This window comes from Phocoena phocoena, chromosome 15, assembly GCF_963924675.1.
Source record: "Phocoena phocoena chromosome 15, mPhoPho1.1, whole genome shotgun sequence".
NCBI lineage: Eukaryota > Metazoa > Chordata > Mammalia > Artiodactyla > Phocoenidae > Phocoena > Phocoena phocoena.
Window position 1 is genome coordinate 20,003,091 of NC_089233.1, and position 25,686 is coordinate 20,028,776.

General features: G+C 45.5%; 1 protein-coding gene across 2 annotated transcripts in view; it reads right to left on the bottom strand.

The window, feature by feature from the left end:
• Positions 1-25,686, bottom strand: part of PRKCB (protein kinase C beta) — a 313,357-nt gene that overhangs the window by 133,863 nt on the left and 153,808 nt on the right. For both annotated transcript variants that reach the window (XM_065892367.1, XM_065892365.1), the window contains exons 4-5: positions 12,358-12,469; positions 9,496-9,624 (exon numbers count right to left, since the gene is read on the bottom strand). In XM_065892367.1, the coding sequence (XP_065748439.1) occupies positions 9,496-9,624; positions 12,358-12,469 (241 nt within the window). The remainder of the gene's footprint in view (positions 1-9,495; positions 9,625-12,357; positions 12,470-25,686) is intronic.

Consider the following 25,686-nt stretch of genomic DNA (forward strand, 5'->3'; position numbering starts at 1 on the left):
AAGGCACAGCAGAGAAGGGCTCTGGTCATTTTCCATGAGCCAGGGGCTCCGTGCTGCGTGAGGACTATTTCAGGGGACGTGGGGAGGTTCAGGCGGTCGACAAAAGGGGATTCTGGCCCCTGAGATACTAAGACCAAAGCTTCACGACAGGCGAAATGTCATGGCCAAGGTGGGCTGGGAGGCACACAACCACCCAGCCTCCACCTGTGGCCGTCCCTGCAGAAGCAGAGCAGGTAAAGCCTGCCATCTAGTGGACGAGGTGCATCCCGTTTCACTGAGATTGTCTGACAGCAAGGGGTACGGAATTTTAAAGTGCACACAGAGAGAGACCTTCAAGACGGCAGAGGAGTGAGACGTGGAGATCACCTTCCTCCCCACAAATACATCATAAATACATCTACACGTGGAACAACTCCTACAGAACACCTACTGAACGCTGGCAGAAGACCTCAGACCTCCCAAAAGGCAAGGAACTCCCCACGTACCTGCGTAGGGTACACAGAAGCCCCACACACCCAATTTGATTCAACGTTTTCAACAACTGCGTAATACCTCATAAAATGGATATTAGCCCAATTAGGCTGATTCCAATTCTTTGCCACTGCAAAGAAAACATCAATAAACATGCTTATTCCGGATGTTATTTCCTTTGATGCTAGTGATTTATTTCAATAGGATAGATTCCCAAAAGGGAAATTTGAGAGTCAAAGTGTGTATATGTATATGGTTTTTAATAGATATTGTCAGACCACTTCCCCCAAAGGCGGTAACAAGTCACAGCCCTGCAGGTCCTGGCAGGGCCCCCACCAGTGCCATTCAGCAGGCATTTTGGAACAATGACCGCGTACCCAGCACATCTCGAGGTTTGGGTGCCTCAGACAGCGGTCTGGGCTTGACAGTTCTCACAAGACTTAAACACTCAGGGAACAAGAAAAGGAAAACTGGGTAGAAAGACTTTAGCTCCCTCCATCTTCTCAAGTCAACTCCACCTCCTTCAGTGTCCACACACCAACTACCACCTCCCAAGTCAAAAGGCTTCCCGTGAAGGGTGGGCAGGGGACTCTTGCCCTGGCCTCAGCGGTGTGCAGACAACTATCTATAATGCATTGAGAAAGATGGTTAGAGTTCCATAGGTAGAGATAGGATTTAACTCAACTTCATTACAAAAACACTAAAGAGAAGCAAAATAACATGGGTGCCTTGCTAAGTTTAAGGGGATGTGCTCTCCAGTGAGTACACAATGAAGTGGTTTGAACAAATCTATTTTACTACATTACAATTCACACCCCCCCACCAAATTTAACAACTATCAAGTGTAATATAATCTAAAAGATCTTAGGTTCCCTGGCGCCCTAATTCCCAGAGTCCGCGGGGGTGCGGGGCATGCATGTCGGCATACAAGGGGATTGCTCTGAGAATGGTGTTCACAGCTTTCACCAGATCCTCAACGGCAGCTGTGACATCAGAAAAAGAGGGTTGGGCTCTCCTGGTGGCGCAGTGGTTGAGAGTCCACCTGCCGATGCAGGGGACACGGGTTCGTGCCCCGGTCCGGGAAGATCCCACATGCCGCGGAGTGGCTGGGCCCGTGAGCCATGGCCGCTGAGCCTGCGCGTCCAGAGCCTGTGCTCCGCAACGGGAGAGGCCACAACAGTGAGAGGCCCACGTACGGAAAAAAAAAAAAGAGGGTTAATGTGATAGGAGATAGGGTAATACACCTGTCAAAACTTAGCCATTGTACACTGAAGATGTGTGCATTTCATGGTATGTAAATTTTACCTCACAAGTTTAAAGAAATTGTAAATACGTTTTGAATTCTTGATGATGTGTGCAGGCTGAAGTGTTTAGGGGGAACTGAATTGATGTCTTCAATCTACTTTGAAATGTGTCAAAATAAGACAAACTGATGGATGGAGAGCGAGATGGATGGACACGTGATTAAGCAAATGTTAAGGGCAGGATCTAGGTGGCGGATAAACGATTGTTCACTGTAAAATTCTTTCCACTTTGCTGTATGCTGGACATTTTTCATAATAAAATGTTGGGGGAAAAATACTAACCAGTAGTATAATAAAGGAGGGGGAAATCCACAAGAACTGGGTCCTATCCCCACTCTAGGATGTGTGGCCTTGAGAAGTTATTCCTTTTTCTGGGCCCCCGTGACTCACCTGTTTAACGGGGGGGGAGAAGGGGATAACTGTTGCTGTGATACCTTCCATTACGGACAGCGATGGTGTTGTGGTTTCACTTTGTTCTGCAAAATCTGGGCATCTTGTGAAAGAGATTCTTATATATAAAATAGATAACTAATAAGGACCTACTGTAGAGCACGAGAATACTCAATACTCCATAATGACCTACATGAGAAAAGAATCTTAAAAAGCAGATATATGTATATGCATAACTGATTCACTTTGCTGTACAGCAGAAACTAACAAAACATTGTAAATCAACTATACTCCAATTTAAAAAATTTAAAAAAGATTTTGGGGGGAGGAATGGCTTTGAATGCAAAGCCTGCCCCCTAGTGGCCTAGCTTGTCTTTTTTTTTTTAATTGAAGTATTGTTGATTATCTTTTTGAATTATAGTTTTGTCCTGATATACACCCAGGAGTGGGATTGCTGGATAGCTTGTGGTCATTTTATATCCCTGCAACTGATGCATGGCTGGGTAGTATTTTGAGATATTAATCCGTCTGGGTTTTTCTTCATTACATTTCCTTTTTCTTCCCTCCTTCCCTTTCCCCTTAAATCAGAGAGCTAAGCAATTATACCCCAGTAAAGATGTTTAAAAAAAAAAAAAATCAGAGAGCTAGCTCGGGGAAGGATGTGACAGGCCAAAAAGCAGAAATAGTCTTCAGGTCACTCTGGCTCTGTGTCCCAAATTCCCAAACCTCTGAGGTTTTAAAGAGGAAATGGACAGAGCGTGTCTGAAAAAAAAACTCGAAGGGCAGTGAATGTAACCTGACAAGAAGGAAATTCTCCACGGCAAACAAAAGGAAGAAAGATGAGAAAAAATTCCAAGAGTCCTAGGGAATTGCCAAGACCCTAGGTTGTGATGTTTGTCCAGGAAAAGAGATTTGTCTTGCCCCCTGTTGTATCCCAATGGTCTAGAACATGCCTGACAAACAATGGAAATTCAATCCCTATTGTTGAATGAATAAGTGAATGATTGGCAGAGTGAGTGAACAGATTCTACAGGAGCTTATAACTAGAACGTAGGGAAGGGAAGTCACACTCAACAGCTAACAGCCTCCCTCAACCCCTGCCATTTTTCCAGCCTCCAGGCTTTTGTGCACCATTTTCCCTCTGCCTGGAATGCAGCATCGTGGTGAGACTGAGGGCCATCGAGCTGAACTGCCTGGGTTTACATACGAGCCTCACCACTTACTGTGCAACTCTGGGAAAGTTAGTTAACCAGCCCTGTGCCTCAGTTTCCTCACAGGTAAAATGGGGATGATAATAATACCTACGACAGGGGATTGTTCTGAAGATCAATGAGTTGATCTGTGTAAAGCTCCTGGCGTGTAATAAGAACTCAATAAACAGAGTGGATACTTTCTTATTTACCCTGACACAAAGCTTGCTCCACCCAGATAACTCCTATACATCTTACAGACTCAACTCAGCCATGGCTTCCTTCAGGAAGCTTCAGGGGCCCCCTCTGAGGGTTCCCATGGTACCATCACACCATCTGCCACATTGCAGTATAATTATCTATGTCTAGCTCTCCCACTAAGCTGTGAGCTCCCCGAGGGCAAAGATGAGATCTCATTTGTCAATGGATACAACCTGGTAGTCAGGCCCTTCCTGAGCCCATCTCACCTTCCTACCTATAACGTGCCACCTTTCTCACACTGTAAACACATAAACACCAAACTACCCCCACCTCCCACCTCATCCCTCAGGTACACCATACCCAGGCCTGCCCTCTGCTCTTCTGGTCTTGTCCTGCCCTATTGGTTATGGAAGGAAGATACCCAAGTAGAAGGGCCCTCGTTGGTTTCCTTGAACTCTTCCCCCCTTGTTAGGGTCTCCGTGATGGGCAGAACCTTTTCTACCTTGAAACAGTTCTTTACATAACAAGAGGGGCTTCTTTGAGCCCTCAACATCAGTTTCCTTTCTCCTAAGAATGGTTTTAAAACTTCTTTTGGAACCTAGTGTACAGGTGGATGCAATCCTCAGCCTTTCCCAATAGCCCATCAAGGATTTATGTTCCTCTGGTGCTCTTCTGCTTTTGATGTGTGGATGTCAGATCTTGGGAAGGATTTAAATACAAAGTATTGGGAGTTCCTAAGTCTTTCTGGGAGATGCTTCAGTCTGAGAAGGTTGTGTACAACACAATACATTGTAAGAACACCGAATGGGTGTCCCAAAGAGAAACATCCAAAACATTGCTCCTCTGCTATTTTTAAGAACAGCCCCAATTTTTGTGAGATAGAACTATGGATATGGTTAAGGATTTGCAGACTGTTGCAATGTAGATGGAAATGTTAATAATGGGGTATTAGTTGCTATGTTAATAGGGAGATACTGAATTGAAAAGGGGTATTTTATATACAAGGACATGGGCTTCATAACCTCCAGGAGCATTTTACGACTTCGATCAGGGCTTCTGATTGCACTGCCTCCCATCCATGGTAACACAGGGCGTCATGAGGTCCACATGATTTCCTATGATTCTACAAGTCTCACTGTTCTGTGTCTTTTCTACATTATCCAGGGAATGAGGGTAGTTATGGCTCCAAAGGGCGAGTCCCAGTCCCAGTAATACCTGCTGCTGACCTTGGACCTGGTCCTTCGGATTTTCTGCGTGGTCTCCTTCTTTAAGGATTACGGTGTGAATTGGATTATCTGTTGAAATTTAGCTCCTCGCTGTGGAAGGCACTGATTTGGGGATCATCTGTGAGTTCTGGTATCCATCAGGATCCTCTAGAGGTATCTCCTTCACACATATATCCACTGATTCCGCAAATATTTAGTGATGTCATCACACTAGGTGCTGGGATACAGTGGTGAGTCAAGACAGACACTGCCCTGCCCTCACCGAGCTTAAAGCCCAGAGGGAGAGTCAGACACTAATCAGCCCAACATAAAACCACAACTGATACAAGTTCAAGTTCAGGATACCATGAATGTCTACAATAAAGGGAGGTCCAGGGAAGCTTCCTTGATTGTAAGAATGAGCTGAGACCTACAGGAAGAGGAAGAGTAAACTGCTGAAAGAAGACAAAAGGGCAAACACTCCAGATGGAGGGGAGAGAGTATGCAGATGTCCAATGGTGGGTGGCAGCCTGGAGGGGATGAAGGATTAAAGAAAAGCAAGAAGACAGAGAATAGATAATGAGATTACCACGTCACAGTTAGTCTGTGCTAAGGGCAATGAGAAACCAGTGATGAGCTTTTTCAAGAAAGAGAACTGATTGGATTTCCCGTCTGAGTTTGACCTGCAAGACCCCTGACAGCAGATATAAAGCCAGGATGTCATGAGCCAGAGATGAGGAAACCTTCAGATCTTTCAGAAGCACCTGTAGCCTGGTACCTCTGGAGATGGTGGGATTTCAAAGAGTATGTGGCATCCTGGGCTGCTGAGTGGCAAAAGTACCAACACGGGGCGGGCCTCTACGGTCTGAACGACGTGGGGCGATTCAACACCACAGGTCACGTTTGGCCTCACACTCCTGGGAAGGGCTCTCTTCTCTCTGATCTGTCTGGCTGAGATCAAGGAGGAGGGCCTGGAGTCCCAACAATGAGACCAGAAGGATGCTTGGGAGATCAGAGTATACCCAGGAGACCCAGACCCTGCCAGCTCCCCTCCACTCGGGCACCAGCTCCCGGCTACCGTGAGTGTTGGCTGTTAATGGCTCACAGTTGCCCCATGTCCAGATAGCTGCCCTCAGTCTCACAGAAGCCATGGATTCTGGGAGGTACCATCCCACTTTCAATCCCAGTAGCCTGGAGCAAAGACTGACCGTCTTAGCCAGCCCAGGCTGCGGAAATAAAATACCTCAGGCTGGGTTACTTAAACAACAGATGTTTATTTCTCACAGCTCTGGAGGCAGGAAGTCCAATATCAAGGTGCAGGCCAATTCGGTTCCTGGTGAGAGCCCTCTTCCTGGCTTGCAGGTGGCCACCTTCTTGCTGTGCCCTCATGTGGCCATAAAGCCACCAAGCCCATAATAAGAACCCCACCTTCATCTAACTCTAATTATCTCCCAAAGGCCCCATCCCCAAACACCATTTCACTGGGTTAGGGCTTCCACATGTGAATTTTAAGGGGACACAATTCAGCCCATAGCAGTGTCTGACCCTAACAGAACAGCCCTCTTGCCTCGAGGGGGGACTGACCCTGTGCTATAATCTGTGGTCCAGGACTCCATGGGATCCAGCTATAGCTGGTCTTCAATGGAGAACACACTCTCACTCACCTCTTCCCTGCTCTAGCCTCACTCCTATCTTATGAGCAGCCCCAGTAAATCACTTGAACAAAAATCTCCATCTCGGCTCTGTGTTTAGAGAACTGCAGTCAAAGCATCAGGTTCTTCTATCATCAGTCAATCAACAATCCCACACCAGGTACTGACCGTGCCTGGAACGGTGAGGAGGCAAGAGCAGGGCACAGTGACCTGCAGACAGGAGGCCCAGGGGCTCAGCCTGCTCTGCACGAGACATCAGGCAAGTTGTCCAACCTCACCGAGTCTTAGTTTCCCCTTCCGTATGTTGGCAACACCACTATCTCCATTGGATGAGCCAGTACCAAAGCACTTGGGAAACCACAAAGTGCTCTTAGTATATTGGTAGCTATTCAGCTAGTGCTAGCAGAACCCTGAACATGCAGATATTCTGTCCTTAACTTTAAGGGAGTCCTAACTATTCTTCCTTCCCCTTGTTATGGGTTGAATTGTATCCCCTAAAACATGTGTTCAAGTCCTAATCCCAATACATATGAATGTGACCTTGTTTGGAGATAAGGTCTTTGCAGATGTAACCAAGTCAAGATGAGGTCACACCAGATTAGGGTGGCCCTAATCCAATGCCTGGAGTCCTTAGAAGAAGAGGAAATTTGGACGCCGAGACACACAGGGAAGAATGCCATGTGATGATGGAAGCAGAGATTGGAGGGATGCAGCTACAGGCCAAGGAGCCCCAAAGACTGACGGCAACTACCAGAAACTAAGAGAGAGGCATGGAACTGACTTCCCCTCAGAGCCCTCCTGAAGGAACCAACCTTGCCGGCACTTTGATTTCAGACTTCTAGCCTCCAGCCTCCAGAACTGTGACTGAATAAATATCTGTTGTTTGAAGCCACCCGTTTGTGGTACTTTGTTACAGTAGCTCTAGGAAACAAATATACCACACCCTCATTGGGATTGCCTGAAAATCATCAGCTTGTGATCAAGATATAAGACAGTGTATCTGTGATTGAGGGGGAAGACTTTGACCTCGAATTGGAAGAGATGTTGTATTGTACCATGTGAAACAAAGTGCCCAAGAAACACACATAAGAGGTAATGCAGCTAAACCACAGAGGGAATAAATAAGGTATGGGGGGAGTGTTAGTGCAGGGAACTAAACCAAAAAGTAACCTAGTATATCACAATAGTGAACAGACCTAGGTGATGTCGTGTGTGACTCTCTAAGCCTGTTTTCTGATAGAACGATACTACTACTTAGCTCACTAGAGTTAACTGAAAATTTGTAAACACGATATTGCCAAAAGTGCTTTGCAGAGCGATGAACACACTTAAAAACTCAAATGTTAGCTACTTTTGATGTAGCTAACTGGATGATGATGACGATTACAAATGGTGTGAGCTCTCAGAAGCACAACTTCCTGAGCCTCAGTATCTTCATTCATAAAACAAGTATAATAGATATTTCACAAGGCTGTTTTGAGCATTGAAAGAGATAACATGTAAGTCTTTTCTATTTAATTGAAATATCATTGACATCTAACACTGTGTAAGTTTAAGGTGTACGGATGTGTTGATTTGATACATTTGTATATTACAATATGATTACATCCCTGGCATTAGCTAACACCTCTGTCACCTCCAATAATTATTTCTTTTTTGTGGTGGGAACAATGGATGGACCTTGAGAGCATTATGCTGTGGTCTGGTTTTGGGCGCTGTGCATTCAATGGGTTCCTTGAAGGTTGGCTGGCCCTAGTAACATCTGAGCCAGTGTAGTTCCTAGAGAATAACAGTAGAGAGCAGCAGGGTCTCATTTTTGCCCCTCCAGCCCAGGAAGCTTAGACAGTGGGGAAACCAGCTTTTCGTGAGGCTTTTCCTCCTCGGGGGAGCCTCGAGCATTTCACTGGGAAGAAGTCATGTCAGCCATTGCCTTCCTTTCAGAGGAAAAAACAATTCAACGGAATACACGTTCCATAAGAGCCCACTGGGTGTCATGAACCTCAGTTTAAAACAGGGATTATATTTTACAGGGCTATCTTTCAACTTTTATGTGGTGTAGGCTCAGTGCTTCAGAGTTGCTGAACCATTCCAGGGCCTCAGACCAATTTTTGCAAAATCAATCCCTTCTATGATCAATTTCCTAAGATATCAAGTCAAAAAACCTTGTTTAAATTAACAAATTGTAAATTCTAAGAAGTTTGACACAAGCCTCTGGGGGAGAATTCCTTCAAAGTTCTAGTCCCATTCTGGGGACTTCCCTGGCGCTCCAGTGATTGAGACTCCGTGCTTCCAATGCAGGGGGTGAGGGTTTGGTCCCTGGTCAGGGAACTAGGATTCCACATGCCGCACGGCGTGGCCAAAAAATATATTAAAAATAAAATAATAATAATAAGATAAGATAAATTTAAAAAAACAAAGTCTTAGTCCCATTCTGGTCCAGTTCATTGCCGCATTTACCATAGCTTTATGGCTGAGCAGTTACCCATCCAGCACAGACAGATTTCCATTTTGTTTGCGCTGCCCATGTCAGAGCCAAGCATTTTGTGAATGCTCCATTAGGAGGGACAGACACCATGCTGCACTTCTCATAAGAGGCTGTATTATCCCTCTTTCTTATTACTATGAAGTATTTCAGAAGTGCGAAAAATAGGGAGAATACCAGAACAGGGACCAGTGAGGCCGCCGTCAGGTTTAAGAAAGAAATACTTCAAATACATGGAAAGCCCCCAGGGACGTACAGTGCCATAAAATTAAGGTGTTCAGCATTTTGTCTGCTCTACTGGCTCCTTTGAGGTCTTCGAGAAAAGTAATGTACTGCTGGTGTCCCAGCTCTAAGCTCCAGCGTACCAGAGGTGCTGAGAGCTTCACCCTGCGGGGATGCAGTCTCTAAGGATGCCTACGGCGGGGATGGGCTGTAATGGGGGCCGGCGGCGAGGGGAGAGGGGAGGAAGGCAGTGTGTCACCGCACCTCTCGCCCCGCCCCTGCACCGCCCATCCCTCCACCAACCTCCCCTCCCCTAACTCAGCGGTCCAGCCAGGTCCGAACCTAGCGGAACCGGAGCGGGAGCCCAGCGCCACCTACCGACAACAATAAGGACCTCCCTCTCGATGTGGGCCTGGATGTAGATGCGGCCGCGGCGCTCCGTGTGGTCTGTGCCGCAGAGGCTGGGGACGTTCATCACGCAGCGCTTGTGGACGTTCATCATGCAGGCTGCGGGGACAGAGGGAGGGTGCGCGGCTCAGGCTGGTCCAGGCTGCCTGTTCCCCTCCTTCCCTCCGAAGCTGGTGGAGACCAGCCGGCCGTGCCCGCCCTGCCCGGGTCTCATCAGAAGGGCTTCAACTCTCCCCCGCCCCCCGCCCCCCACCCCAGGCCCTGACGGACAAAGGAGGAGGAACATGTCCGTCCTCCCGAAAGGCTGAGGCACCTCGCGCACCCCCGACGGCTCTGAAGCCAGAGGCACCAAGCTCAGTGGCACGGGCAGCAGGTAACGCAGTGAGAGACGCTGCGGGTGTGGCAGGACCTGACCGGCCAGGGAGCGCAGTGTCCGCACTCAGGAGCAGCCATGCAGGGTGCATGCCCCAAATTGCTGAGATCGCCCCATTTTTCAAGATTAAGCAGGAATCCTGACTTGTATGTGACATCTCCCGATTTTTAAATATTGACGGCCCATAGGTGGGTTTCCGTGGAAAGAGTCTGGGAATGGGAGTTGTGAGCCAGCAGGTTTACCGCAAGGGCTCCTGGGAGGGAGGAGCTCGCCCACGAGGATGCACTGAGGCTGACAGTAAAGGGAGCTCTGGACCTCCAGTGACCGTTCAGAGTTGTCCCAAACTGATACAAGAGGACCAGGCCTCTGCACCCCTGCACCTGCCAGGAACCATTCCCTGGGAGGGGCATCATCTTGGGACCTGAGCAAAGCCCGCACAGTATCCACCAAAACTAACTGCAAGGAAAAGAATTAGACGCAGGGTAAGACGAATGGAATAGGTATGCGAACTGAATCGGACCTTCATGTCTCTTGTGTGATACGATAAATACAGGCTCCCTTCCCACACTCCTGTAGTACATCTGTGCTTCTTTCAGGGGGTGGTTGGTTTCCCCTAAGTCCCACGGCTGCTCCAGGGAGGTGTGCCTGCAGTCCAGTGTTCTCTAGGGGACCCTTGTTCCAGTTTGAGAAGCCAGGAGGAGAGGCTAGATCACCCCATGGGGCCTGCATTTCAGGAGATTCCCTGGGGAACTGGGGGCACGGTATCCCCAGGGGCAGGGGGTGCTGAGGACACCCCTTCTCAGCCCGCCCAAGCTCCAGGAGGCAGCAGCAGATTACAAAACTGGAAATGAATCGTGGGGAGAGAAGGATGGTGGGGAGGAAGGAAGAGCCCCCTGGAACCTGAGTGCCCACGTTCAGGGCTCTGCGTCAGCCCAAGCTGCCTCCCACCCAACCCTCTCTGTCCTTGAGGCCCACCTGGGGCCCCACGTGCGCTAAGAGGAATCAGTGTCCCACAAGCAGAAGGCAGCTGCACCGCTCTCTCCCCGCCTCTGTTATGTGTCTGCCTGGGAGCCCCCATTCCCCACGTGTGTCTCTGTGGCTCTTGCCCTGTTTGTTTCTCTCTGCCTCTCGGTACCCATATCGGTGTACGTCTCTTTCCTGGGTCTCTGCTCCTCTGCTTCAGCATGTGTCTCTCGCTGCCTCGGCTGCATCTATGAATAGGTCCGTTTCACGCTCTGGGCCTGTGTCACACCTCTTTGTCTCCATCTCTTTCTGTGTCTCTCCATGTGTGCGTTTCTGCCTGTCTCTGCTCTCTCTCCATCTCGGTATCTCTGCAGGAGCCTGACTGAGGGCATCTCTCTCTCTGTCACTTCCAATCATTGTGTCTGTTGGTTCGTCTGCCTGTCCCTCCTGCTTGAGTCTCTCTCTAGCTGGGCCTCTTTGTAGCCTCACCCATCACTCCCTACACCTGGGCGCACGTTTCATCTGCCCCCTGAATCCGTCCCTGTCTGTGATTGTGTGTTTCTCTCTGTCTCTTGCCCCCTTCCTCCCCATCCACACCCACACTCCTCTCTGTCACTCTCTGCCCCTGAGAGTTTCTCTCTGTGTCCTCTGGGCCTCAGGACCCCTGTGACAGGGACAGTCTGGCCTCATGACCGCTCAACATGCTGGGGTCAACAGGCCTCTGGGAGCCACCAGCACTGAGCCCCCTATCTCCACCCCGCCCCCTTTGCAGTTGCAGCTCTCAAAGCCTGCTGGCTCCCCCACCCCTCGGGCCATTCAGTCCTTCACTTAATAAAGGGAAGTCCTGCCCCCTCCTGCCTCTTCCCACCCCAGCCTGGTCAGAGAATCACACGCCTGCCCGCCTTCTAGCATAAACTGTAGGTGCTAAAGGGAGGCAGATTTTCTCTCTGCAGAGAAAGGCATCAGCCCCGCATATTGGTGCTGGCAACAGCTGTGTGCGTGGCTGCAGGAATGGCCCCGATTTGACCACGCCTCCCTGTGTCCACACCTGTGGACTGTCCCCTCCCACACAGACTGTGAACCTTGCCATGTGACTTGCTTTGATCAGTGGGACTTGCCCTCTTAAAGCACTTGGGACCTCCGTGTGAGCAAGCCCAGGATAGCCTGCTCAGGACGGAAGGACGAAAGACATGTGGTCCCCCAACCCCCGTCATTCCCATCACCCAGGTGACAGCCAGCCATCCTTGCGGACAGGTGGGTGAGGCCCTCCAGGCCCAGACAGCCCCTCACCAACCTGCTAACCCACCACATAGGTATGAGTAAGCCCAGCCCAGACCTAAAGGACAGCCTTGCAGAATCTTGAGCTATATAAATGGTTATTGTTACTCAGCAACGAACAAGTGGTACCCAGCCCACCCAGGACTTGGGAGAATGTTTTGTAGACCATGAGGAAGCAGCCCAGTCAGCAGAGGCTGCCAGAGAGCAAATGTACTTACTGTCACATTTCATCCCCTGGTGGATGAGTCCATACAGCAGCGACCCACAGTGGTCACAAAACGTGGGGCTGGAGTACGTGTGGATCTTGAACTTGTGTTTGCTCCGGGGGTCCTAAGGTCAAAAGAAACAAACAAAAGAGGTTGGCATCAGTGTGGCATGCCCCGGTTTCACACTGCACTGTGCATCACTGGAGAACTCCTAGAGAACTGAACTTGGCCCCCAGCATTCATCATACTTGTTGGGACCATCACTGGAGCTCTGTGGCCAAACATGGTGCTTGATAAGTAACCACTGAATGAATGAATGCCTAAGACAGCTGGTGGCTCCCATCCTGCCCCAGCACACTCACTGTGCCTGCAAGTCCTCCATCTGGGAACCCAACCTACTGACTCCTATCTGCAGCAAGGACTCCCCAGATGGCAAACAAAACACCAGACAGATCAGGTAAACAGGTCACCTTGCTCCTACTTCTCTCTGCTTTATCAGCCAAGCAACTTCTGGATGATCTAAAACCCAAGTCTGGGCATGAAACCTCCCCAATAGGACCTCATCATCTACGGGACAGAGTTCAAAGTCCAATGAATAGTCTACAGGTTGTGGCAGAGACTACTGGTTTTCCACCAATACCCATTCTTCCTTTCAATAACAGAACCCTTGAGTCTTAGCAGAGACCGTGGCTGCCCAACTACAGACCACATTTCCCATTCTCCCTTGCAACTTGGTGTGTCCATGTGATTGAGTTCTGGCCAATGGGATGTACGTGTTTCAGTCATTCCTTTAAAAGGAAGGTGTACAGCCTCCAGGGCCCCTTTTTCCCTTCCCATTGTCTGGAAGATGGTAAGAAGTGGAAGTGACCACCTTGGACCCAAACTTGGACCCACCAGCCCTGGACTTTGTACTTTTGGACAGACATCTGAGAGAAAACCTACCTTCTGTCTTGTTCAAGTCACTATATTTGGGGGCTATTTGTTACAGCAGCTTACACCATTCCTTAACTAACTAACATGCCCTTCCTAACCTGGCAATGTAGTGCAGTAGTTAAAGGTCCAAACTGCCTGGGCTCTTCTTTGATGCATAATTTGGGGCAAGTTATTTAATTTCTTTGTGCTTCATTTTCCTTGTCTGTATGATGGAGAGAATGATATAAGCTATACCACCATTGGGAAGAATAAATGAATTAACCTATGTAGAGATCTTAGAACAGCCTGGCACACAGTAAGGAGTATAAGCTTTTGCATTATTATTACTAGATCCCCCATGTGACCCCAACTATGACCCCAAACACACACTATGTTTTCAGTACACAGGACTTGCTTATACTCCCAAATATGCCATGCCCTTCATGACTCTCTGGCTCTGCATGATGTCTTTCTCCTTCAAGAGCTACTCCAACCAAAAAGTTCCTTCTTCTCTTTCCCATCCCAGCCTGAAAGCTGCCTTCTCTGTGAAAGAGAAAAGTTAAAATCATGGGCCCTAGGTTCCAACCCAGGGCTGATCTGATGTTCTAGCCTTTGCTATATGCTACCCATCTCCTAATTCATTCACCCATTCATTCATTCATCCACTCACATTTATTTATTGATGCAGGTGCCTTTTAAAAACATTCTAATAGAGACAGGAAATGAACAAGTGAGCAAATAAATTGACAGAATAAGTAGAAAGTATTTTATGTGCTATTAAAATGATGAGCATTTCTCCTTAGGAAACTGTTATTTACAAAATTTAAAAATAATCCTTCTATCTTCCAGAATGGCTAAAATTTTAGAAAAATTGATACTGACAATACCAAGTGCTGATGCAGAGAGAACACTATTGGAACTCTCCTACAATGCTGGGGTGAGAATGCAAAGTGGTAGCACCTCTTTGGAAAACTGTGTGGCAGTTTCTTATAAACATACCCTTATAATATATGATCCAGTAGCCCCACTCCTAGGTGTGAAAGGAATACATCTATCCACAGAAAAACCTGAGCGTTTACAGCTACTTTACTTATAATAGCCAAAGTCTGGAACCAATCAAGTATTCAACATTCAACGTGTGAACGGATAAACGAAGTGTGGTACGTCCACACAATGGAATACTTCTCAGCAGTAAGAAGGAATGAACTACTGATACAGGTAACATTCATGAATCTCAGAAGAATTTGGGTAAGATAAAGCTGTCAAACACATGCTGTTGGATTCTGTTTAAATCAAAGGCTACACGCTATATGATTCCACTTAAATGACATCCTAGAAAAGGCAAAACTATGGGGACAGAAATCAGATCAGTGGTTAAGAAGGATTGGGGGTGGAAAGGAGATTGACAACAAAGGGACAGCATGTGGGAACTTTTATGGGGTGAGTGGAATGTGCTATGTATCAACTGCGGTGAATTTTACTATATGTAAAGAAAGTGAATTTTGCTGCATGAAAACTCTGTCTCAGTAAGCCTGCCTAAAATCCTGTCCATCCCTGAAGGCTTTTGCTGGCCTGCATCTTCTTAATGAGCTACAAGGTTTCCTTCATGACATTCCAAGCCTCTGCGGTCAGGCAGATGAAGTGTTGGCCCTCGCACAGCTCTGAACTGCCAAGTTTTAGAGGCTGGGTCAGCTCTGCTCTGGCTGTGGGACCCTGCAGGGCTCCCAGGATGCAGAAGGACCCCAGGACCCCCTTGTCCTGCTCGAGGATTGAGGTGCTACCCTAGTAACAATTTTTTGGAAATCAAAAAAGGAAACTAAAGGCTCCCCGTTGATGGCTTAACCAGCCATGTTTCCTTTCTTAGGCAATGAGATGCAGAAATACATCTGGTTCCTGGAAATAGTCCCAGTGCTCTGTGCCATAAAACACTTCCCTGGCCTTTGAGAATTCACCTTAAAGTTGAGAAATGAGTGTCTCAAATCTGCCTAAAAAGAAACACCTGTTCACCACTGGTATTGGCCTGAAGGGGGAGCTCAAGGCTTCTCTCACTCCCTTACTCAGCCTCAAAGGAGGAGAACCTATTTGGTTAGTCAGAGTCCAAGACACTGATTGGCCCAGCCTTGGTGGGTGGAGCCTTCACAGGCTTTAAAAGCTGCACCACCATCTTTCTCTTTCTCTCCCTCTCCCAGGAGGCTTCTGGGTGGCCGTGGCCTCACCCTAAGAAGGTTGGGCATGAATGATCTGGACCAGCTCCACTCCAAGCCCTAGGACAAGTTCTCTCTCTCCTCTTGGTTTTGTATTTCCTATTATTGTATTTCCTATGTTAACCTATAGGAGCCAAGAATTAGTTTTGAGTATGTTTTAAATGTCTTTAGGCCTACCTAATATAGAAGAAAGGAGTCCCCAAGGGCCTCATGAGCTCTACTTCGAGATTTGAAGCAAAACCCCAACTAACAATAAAGTTGCTCTTTGCTGGCTTTGCACTTTCTTCCACGGATAAATCTTAGTGAGGAATCTCAGGGAGAAGGATTCGAGCATTTCTGACCACATACTATTGAAACAAGCAGGACCCTGTGGGGCTCCTGGGCACGGGAGCCGTTCTGTTCGGCCTCCATGACCTTCCCTGAGTTCCAAAGGGCAGGTTCAAACGGTTGCTAATCAGGGTAGAGAGGGGATGGAGAGACAAGGGAGGAGCAGTCAGAAACAATAGTGCAGGAGGGAGAGTCAAGATGGCATTGTGGGAAGACGAGGAGTTGGCTTCTCCCCACAACTAGGGTTCCTGCTAGCCGCTGGTGGGGGACTCTGACACTCAAGGAGATGGGAGGAACCCCATAGTGAACCGGTAGGATGTAGGGGGACTGAGGGGGGGGGAGGAGAAGTGGAGGCCAGAGAGGATAGGCGCCCCTGAGGCTGGGGAGATCAGGAGAGGCAGGTGGGAGTGACTCTCCAGGAGGAGCAGAGGGCGACTGCCCTGCCCACTCGGGCCTGAGGAGCCTGCTGAGCTCCCACGCTGATCCCCTGCCCTCCAAAGCCCCCTCCAGGCCACGTGGGTCCTTGGGGGCATAAGAGGGAGGCCAGGGAGATCAGGAGAGGCAGGTGGGAGGGGCCCTCCGAGACCAGAGGAGCAGGAGAGGAGAGGAGGGCATCTGCCCCGCCACTAGAGCTCAGGAAGCCTGCTGGGCTCCCAGGTGAGGTCCCCCGCCCCCTGAGACCAGGGGTGGGGGGCACGCCTGGGCCCCTTCTGTTCCTTGAGCCTAAGCCCCACCCCCCACAGTCCCCAGAGCCTTTTCCTGCCCTGTGGGTCCTGAGCATAGGCCCCACCCACTGCCCAAACCTCATCCTTGCTTAGGTCCCACTCTCCACAGCCAAGGCCTTTCCCCCTCCTTTTTTTTTTTCTTTTCCCTCCTCCTCTTTTTCGATATTGTGATAATGACATACCTTTCAGTTGGTTGATTCATCTATATTTTTATTTTTCTATTCTTTCTAACATATCTGTTAGTTTCCTAGTCTAATTTTACTTTTTACTTTGTTATTATTCTTTTTTCTTTTTTTTTTGCCACCCCATGCAGCTTGTGGGATCTTGGTTCATGAGCCCAGGGTCAGGCTGAAGCTCCTGCAGTGGGAGCTCTGAGTCTGAACCACTGGACTAACGGAGAACCTCAGACCCTAGGGAATATTCATCAGAGTGAGATATCACAGAGTTCCTCATCTCAGCACCAAGATCCAGCTCTACCCAACAGCCTACAAACTCCAGTGTTGGAAGCCTCAGGCCAAACAACCAGTAAGACAGGAACACAATCCCATTCATTAAAAAAAAAAAAAAGAGAGAAAGAGAGAGAGAAACAGCAAAAAAATATGTCACAGATGAAGGAGCAAGGTAAAAACCTACAAAGCCAAATAAATGAAGAGGAAATAGGCGATCTACCTGAAAAAGAATTCAGAGTAATGATAGTAAAGATAATCCAGAATCTCGGAAATAGAATGGAGGCATGGATTGAGAAAATACAAGAAATCCTTAACAAAGATCTAGAAGAACTAAAGAACAAACAGAGATGAACAACACAATAACTGAAATGAAAAATAAAAATACACTAGAAGGAATCAATAACAGAATAACTGAGGCAGAAGAATGAATAAGTGAGCTGGAAGACAAAATAGTGGAATAACTGCCGAGGAGCAGAAATAAAGAAAAAAGAATGAAAAGAATTGAAGACAATCTCAGAGATCTCTGGGATAACACTAAATGCAGCAACATTCAAAGTATAAGGGTCCCAGAAGAAGAAGAGAAAAAGAACGTTCTGAGAAAATATTTCAAGAGATTATAGTTGAAAACTTCCCTAACATGGAAAAGGAAATAGTCACCCAAGTCCAGGAAGCACAGAGTCCCATACAGGATAAACCTTAGGGAAAACACACCAAGAAACATATTAAACTAACCAAAATTAAATACAAAGAAAAAATACTAAAAGCAGCAAGGGAAAAACAAGAAATAACATACAAAGGAATCCCCATAAGGTTATCAGCTGATTTTTCAGCAGAAACTCTGCAGGCCAGAAGGGAGTGGCAGGATATACTTAAAGTCATGAAAGAGAACAACCTACAACCAAGATTACTCTACCCAGCAAGGATCTCATTCAGATTTGATGGAGAAGTCAAAAGTTTTTCAGACAAGCAAAAGCTAAGAGAATTCAGCACCACCAAACCAGCTTTACAACAAATGCAAAAGAAACTTCTCTAAGCAGGAAACACAATAGAAGGAAAAGACCCACAAAAACAAACTCAAAACAATTAAGAAAATGGTAATAGGAACATACATATCGATAATAACCTTGAATGTAAATGGATTAAATGCCCCAACCAAAAGACAGACTGGCTGAATGGATACAAAAACAAGACCCATATATATGCTGTCTACAAGAGACCCACTTCAGACCTAGGGACACATACAGACTGAAAGTGAAGGTATGGAAAAAGATATTCCATGCAAATGGAAATCAAAAGAAAGCTGAAGTAGCAATACTCACATCAGATAAAATAGACTTTAAAATAAAGAATGTTACCAGAGATAAGGAGGGACACTACATTGATTGATTGATCAAAGGATCAATCCAAGAAGAATATAACAATTATAAATGTTTATGCACCCCAATATAGGAGCACCTCAATACATAAGGCAAATGATAACAGCCATGAAAGGAGAAATCAACAGTAACACAATAATAGTAGGGGACTTCAACACCCCACTGACACCAATGGACAGATCATCCAAATAAAATAAATAACAAAACACAGCCTTTAAATGACACAATGGACCAGATAGATCTAATTCATATTTATAGAACATTCTACCCAAAAGTGACAGAATACACTTTCTTCTCAAGTGCACACTGAACAGTCTCCAGGATAGATCACATCATGGGTCACAAATCAAGCCTTTGAAAATTTAAGAAAATTGAAATTGTATCAAGCATCTTTTCTGACCACAGCATTATGAGATTGGAAATCAATTACAGCAAAAGAACTGTTAACACAAATACATGGAGGCTAAACAGTGCACTACTAAATAAGCAAGAAATCACTGAAGAAATCAAAGAAATAAAAAAATACATAGAGGGCTTCCCTGATGGCGCAGTGGTTGAGAGTCCGCCTGCCAATGCAGGGGACACAGGTTCACGCCCCGTTCCAGGAAGATCCCACATGTCGCGGAGCGGCTAGGCCCGTGAGACATGGCCGCTGAGCCTGCGTGTCCAGAGCCTGTGCTCTTCAGCGGGAAAGGCCACAGCAGGGAGAGGCCCACGTACCGCAAAAAAAAACCCCAAAAAACATAGAAACAAATGACAATGAAAACATGACAACCCAAAACCTATGGGATGCAGTGAAAGCAGTTCTAAGAGGCAAGTTTATAGCAATTCAATCTTACCTCAATAAACAAGAAAACTCTCAAACAATCTAACCCTACACTTAAAATAATTAGAGAAGGAAGAACAAAGAAAACCCAAAGTCAGTATAAGGAAAGAAATCATAAAGATCAGAGCATATATAAATGAAATAGAAACAAAGAAAACAATAGCAAAGATCAATAAAACTAAAAGCTGGTTCTTTGAGAAGATAAACCAAATCGATAAACCCTTAGCCAGACTCATCAAGAAAAAAAAGAGAGAGGACGCAAATCAATAAAATTAGAAATTAAAAAGGAGAAATCACAACTGACACTGCAGAAATACAAAGGATTATAAGAAACTACTACAAACAACTATATGCCAATAAAATGCACAACCACGAAGAAATGGACAAATTCTTGGAAAGGTACAATTTTCCAAGACTGAACCAGGAAGAATTAGAAAATATAAACAGACATATCAAAAGTAATGAAATTGAAACCGTAATTAAAAATCTTCCAACAAACAGAAGTCCAGGACCAGATGGCTTCACAGGCGAATTCTATCAAACATTTAGAGAAGAGCTAACACCAATCATTCTCAACTCTTCCAAAAAATTGCAGAGGGAGAAACACTCCCAAATTCATTCTACGAAGCCACCATCACCCTGATACTAAAACTAGACAAAGATACTACAAAAAAAGAAAATTATAGACCAATATCACTGATGAGCATAGATGCAAAAATCCTGAACAAAATACTAGCAAACAGAATCCAACAGCACATTAAAAGGATCAGACACCATGATCAAGTGGGATTTATCCCAGGGATGTAAGGATTCTTCAATATATGCAAATCAATCAATGTGATACACCATGTTAACAAATTAAGGAATAAAAACCGTATGATCATCTCAATTGATGCAGAGAAAGCTTTTGACAAAATTCAACACCCATTTATGATAAAAACTCTCCAGAAATTGGGCATAGAGAGAACCTACCTCAACATAATAAACACCATATATGACAGACCCACAGCTAGCATCATACTCAATGTTGAAAAACTGAAAGCATTTCCACTAAGATCAGAAACAAGACAAGGATGTCCACTCTTGCCACTCTTATTCAACATAGTTTTGTAAGTCCTAGCCACAGCAATCAGAGAAGAAAAAGAAATAAAAGGAATACACATTGGAAAAGGAGAGGTAAAACTGTCACTGTTTGCTGATGACATGATACTATACATAGAAAATCCTAAAGATGCCACCAGAAAACTACTAGAGGTAATCAATGAATTTGGTAAAGTTGCAGGATACAAAATTAATGTACAGAAATCTCTTGCATTCCTATACACCAACAATGAAAAATCAGAAAGAGAAATTAAGGAAATACATTTACCATTGCAACAAAAAGAATAAAATACCTAGGAATAAACCTGCCTAAGGAGGCAAAAGGCTTGTACTCAGATAACTATAAAACACTGATGAAAGAAATCAAAGATGACATAAACAGGTGGAGAGATATACCACGTTCCTGGATTGGAAGAATCAATATTGTGAAAATGACTATATTACCCAAAGCAATCTACAGATTCAATGCAATCCCTATCACACTACCAATGGCATTCTTCACAGAATTAGAACAAAAAATTTTACAATTCGTATGGAAACACAAAAGACCCTGAATAGCCAAAGCAATCCTGAGAAAGAGAAACGGAGTTGGAGGAATCAGGCTCCTTGACTTCAAACTATACCACAAAGCTACAGTAATAAATAAAGACAGTATGGTACTGGCACAAAAATAGAAATATAGATCAGTGGTACAGGATAGAATGCCCAGAGATAAACCCACACATGGGCACCTAATTTACGACAAAGGAGGCAAGAACATACAATGGAGAAAAGACAGCCTCTTCAATAAGTGATGCTGTGAAAACTGGACAGCTATATATAAAACAATGAAATTAGAACACTCCCTAACACCATACGCAGATATAAACTCCAAATGGACTAAAGACTTAAATGTAAGACCAGACACTATAAAACTCTTAGCGAAAAACATAGGAAAAACACTCTATGACATAAATCACAGCAAGATCTTTTTTGACCCACCTCCTAGAGTAACAGAAATAAAAACAAAAATAAACCAATGGGACTTAATTAAACTTCAGAACACTGTGGAAAACAGTACAGAGATTCCTTAAAAAACTAAAAATAGAACTACCATATGACCCAGCAATCCCACTACCGGGCATATACCCTGAGAAAACCATAATTCAAAAAGAGCCATATAACACAATGTTCATTGCAACACTATTTACAATAGCCAGGACATGGAAGCAACCTAAGCGCCCATCAACAGATGAATGGATACAGAAGATGTGGCACATATATACGATGGAATATTACTCAGCCATAAAAAGAAACGAAACTGAGTTATTTAGAGTGAGGCGGATGGACCTAGAGTCTGTCATACAGAGTAAATTTGTAGTGAGGTGGATGGACCTAGAGTCTGTTACACAGAGTCAAGTAGGTCAGAAAGAGAAAAACAAATACCGTATGCTAATGCATATATATGGAATCTAAAAAAAAAAAATGGTACTTATGAAACTAGTTGCAGGTCAGGAATAAAGAGGTAGACATAGAGAATGGACTTGAGGACATGCAGTGGGAGGGCAAAGTGAGAGTAGCATCAACATATATACACTACCAAATGTAAAATAGTTGACTGGTGGGAAGCAACAGCATAGCACAGGGAGATCGGCTCCATGCTTTGCGATGACCTAGAGGGGTGGGATGGGGTGGGAATGGGATCTAATGAAACTTCAAAGCTTTTGCACAGCAAAGGAAACCATAAACAAGACGAAAAGACAACCCTCAGAATGGGAGAAAATATTTGCAAACGAATCAATGGACAAAAGATTAATCTCCAAAATATATAAACAGCTCACGCAACTCAATATTAAAGAAACAAACAACCCAATCCAAAAATGGGCAGAAGACCTAAATAGACATTTCTCCAAAGAAGTACAGATGGTCAAGAAGCACGTGAAAAGCTGCTCAACATCACTAATTATTAGAGAAATGCCAATCAAAACTACAATGAGGTATCACCTCACACCAGTTAGAATGGGCATCATCAGAAAATCTACAAACAACAAATGCTAGAGAGGGTGTGGAGAAAAGGGAACACTCTTGCACTGTTGGTGGGAATGTAAACTGATACAGCCACTATGGAGAACAGTATGGAGGTTCCTCAAAAAGCTAAAAATAGAATTACCCTATGACCCAGCAATCCCAGTACTGGTCATATACCCAGAGAAAACCATAATTCAAAATGACACATGCACCCCAATGTTCAGTGCAGCACTATTTACAATAGCCAGGTCATGGAAGCAACCTAAATGCCCATCGACAGACGAATGGATAAAGAAGTTGTAGTACATATATATGATGGAATATTACTCAGCCATAAAAAGGAATGAAATTGGGTCATTTGTTGAGAAGTGGATGGATCTAGAGACTGTCATACAGAGTGAAGTAAGTCATAAAGAGAAAAACAAATATTGTATATTAACGCATGTATGTGGAACCTAGAAAAATGGTACAGATGAACCGGTTTGCAAGGCAGAAGTTGAGACACAGATGTAGAGAACAGACGTATGGACACCAAGGTAGGAAAGCCGCGGGGGGGTGGGGATGCTGGTGTGATGAATTAGGCGATTGGGATTGACCTGTATACACTGATGTGTATAAAATTGATGACTTGGCTTCCCTGGTGGCGCAGTGATTGAGTGCCCGCCCGCCGATGCAGGGGACACGGGTTCATGCCCTGATCCGGGAAGATCCCACATGCCGTGGAGCGGCTGGGCCCGTGAGCCATGGCCGCTGAGCCTGCGCGTCTGGAGCCTGTACTCCGCAACGGGAGAGGCCACGACAGTGAGAGGTCCACGTACCGCAAAAAAAAAAAAAAAATTGATGACTAATAAGAACCTGCTGTATAAAAAAACATAAAAATAAAAAAAAAAAAAGAAATGGGTTAGAAACTGTCAAATCCCTACCCCAGCATCACCACTTGATTTCCAGTGTCCCTGGCCATCTCTCCCACCCTTAGGAACCAGGTTCCCACAGGGTCCTGGCATGATTCTTCTACCCACTGTTTCATGGGGTTGAGCTCCATCGTGCTACTTTGTACTAGGCAAACTTGGATTCCAAGTTTTCTTCCACTTCTGATTTTGATCCAAGGGATTGCCAAATAACAACAACAAAATGATAATCAACTACTGTGAATCTTACTGCCACCATGAATTCAGCAGACTCTCTGCCAAGCACTGTGCTAAGGGTTCCATATAACATCATTAAAGCTTCATAATGGCCAATGAGGGAGGAGTTATTATCCTGGTATTCCAGATGACTAAACTGAGGCTTAGAGAAGTAACTTGTCCAAGGTCACAAAGTAAGGAAGTGAGAGAGACAGAAGTGGAATCAAATTTGTCAGGCTCCAAAGATGCAGGCAACAGAGTGGGGACGCCCAAGTGTCACCTGGCTGCCTCCCTGCTCCTCAGCCTTCCCAGAGGGTCTCCCACCCAACAGGGGGTTATAGATAATGACACCCTTCATCCCACACAAATGCAGCACCAGCTAGAGTCAGGTTACTCGGAGCTCCCCACCCCCACCCCCAAACCAGAGTCTTCACTGTGAACAGATACTCCCCGGGACCAAAGGACAGGCCGAACCCAGCTCAGCATCTTCAGTTCATCACCTGACTCCAGGTACATGCAGCTAAGGAGGAAGGAAGCAGAGATGAGAAACCAAAAAAAAAAAAAAAAACTTTAAACCTCTAAATCAAAACCTAAAATAGCCTTTCTCCACCTGAATGGGCTGTGTGGCTTTGTGCACAGGTGGGCTGAAATCCGGCTGAGCTGAGGCAAAGCTGCAGGAATACAGAAGCTGTGTTGAAACACCAAGGTCGTGAAAGCCCACACCAACAGCATCAGTCAGAGTAGGAAGTCAGAGCAACCTGTAAATTCAGACTGTGTCATCCCTGGACCTTTACCGACTACAAAAGCCTGGAAGGTATGCTTCCTGGCGGGTCGACAGCAAGGCGAACCTGGAGATCTCGTTTGAAAATACTGTCAGAACAGGAGGAAGTTTACAAACACGGGCTCTGTGGTTAACTGTGTGGCCTCAGGCAAGTGACTTAACCACTCTGAGTCTCTGGTTCCTTGTCCATAAAATGGAGATGAAAACAGTACCCACCTCATAGATCGGTTGTGATGGTTAAAGCTCCCAGCACAGTGCCCTGTACACAGGAAGTACAGGCTCCCGATTTGAGAAAATATAATCATGGTAACACTTCCCAAACTTCAGTCTTGAGTTGTCATATTTTTGCACATCTACATACTACCTATAATATTATTTATTACTTGGTGCTTTTCTTTAACTCGGCTTGCCACTTTTACTTAAACCTATTTTAAAATAAAACTCTCTAAGAGTGTGAACTTGTGGGATTGATGTGCAAGTTATGTTTTTTCTAATACACCTTAAAAATGAAATAGACAACTCTTAAAATAAAATTTTAAGATGTTCATCCCAACGGTCTCCATTAACAAGCTGTGGGAACACAGATACACATATGCCTCGTAGGTCGGCCGACTGGTATTACCCTTGGGGGCAACTGGGCACGTCTATCAAAATTCCAAATGCTTCTCCCCTTCTGACCCAGTCGTTCCACTTCTGCGAACTGATCCTGGAGATAAACCCACATACATAGGAAATTATATACGTACACGGTTGTTCACTGCAGCATCATTTATAATAGCAAAAGACTTTAAATGAGCCAAGTGTCATAGGTAGGGAGGTGCTTAAATAAATCATAGTGCAGTTACACAATGGTCTACTATTCAGGTATAAAAATGAAGAGTTCTCTGCACTAATATGGAAAAATCTTAAGGGTTTATTTTTAAGTGAAATCGAAAAAGGAAAAAAGCCAAACCCAAGACGCAGAAGAGTGTGTGTCGCATACTACCTTCTGGGTGAGAAACTAAGGCGGGATAAGAAGTAGACTCTAAATTACGCACACCTGCATAAACAAATGCTAGAAGGAGAGGCTGTAAGAGAAGGTAATAAAAGTGTTTCTCTAGGAAGGCAGGAGGGAACAAAGTACAAGGGAGTACGACTTCTCCATATATACCCCTGTAAAGTTTTGATGAAAGTAGAATATTTTCGTGTTTATCTGGGTACCACGAAACTCCCACAGCACGTACCAGCACACTGGGTAACCCGACAGCACCACCATGCCCCAGACTGCAAACAGAACGCCAAGAATTCCCGAGAGACAAAGAGGCAAGGAAACCTTAATCGGGATGATGTGGACTGAGATTATGTGAACACGAAATGTGTAGAATGTTAGAAGCTGTAATTACACAGTTGAAAGGGGGACACTATAATTTGGTGAAGATCTTTCATTATGTTGCCGGAGAAGAGAGTGAATAGTACTGATAACGCTGTGCAGATGTTCGGGTGCTTGAGGAATGGTTTGATACACCATGC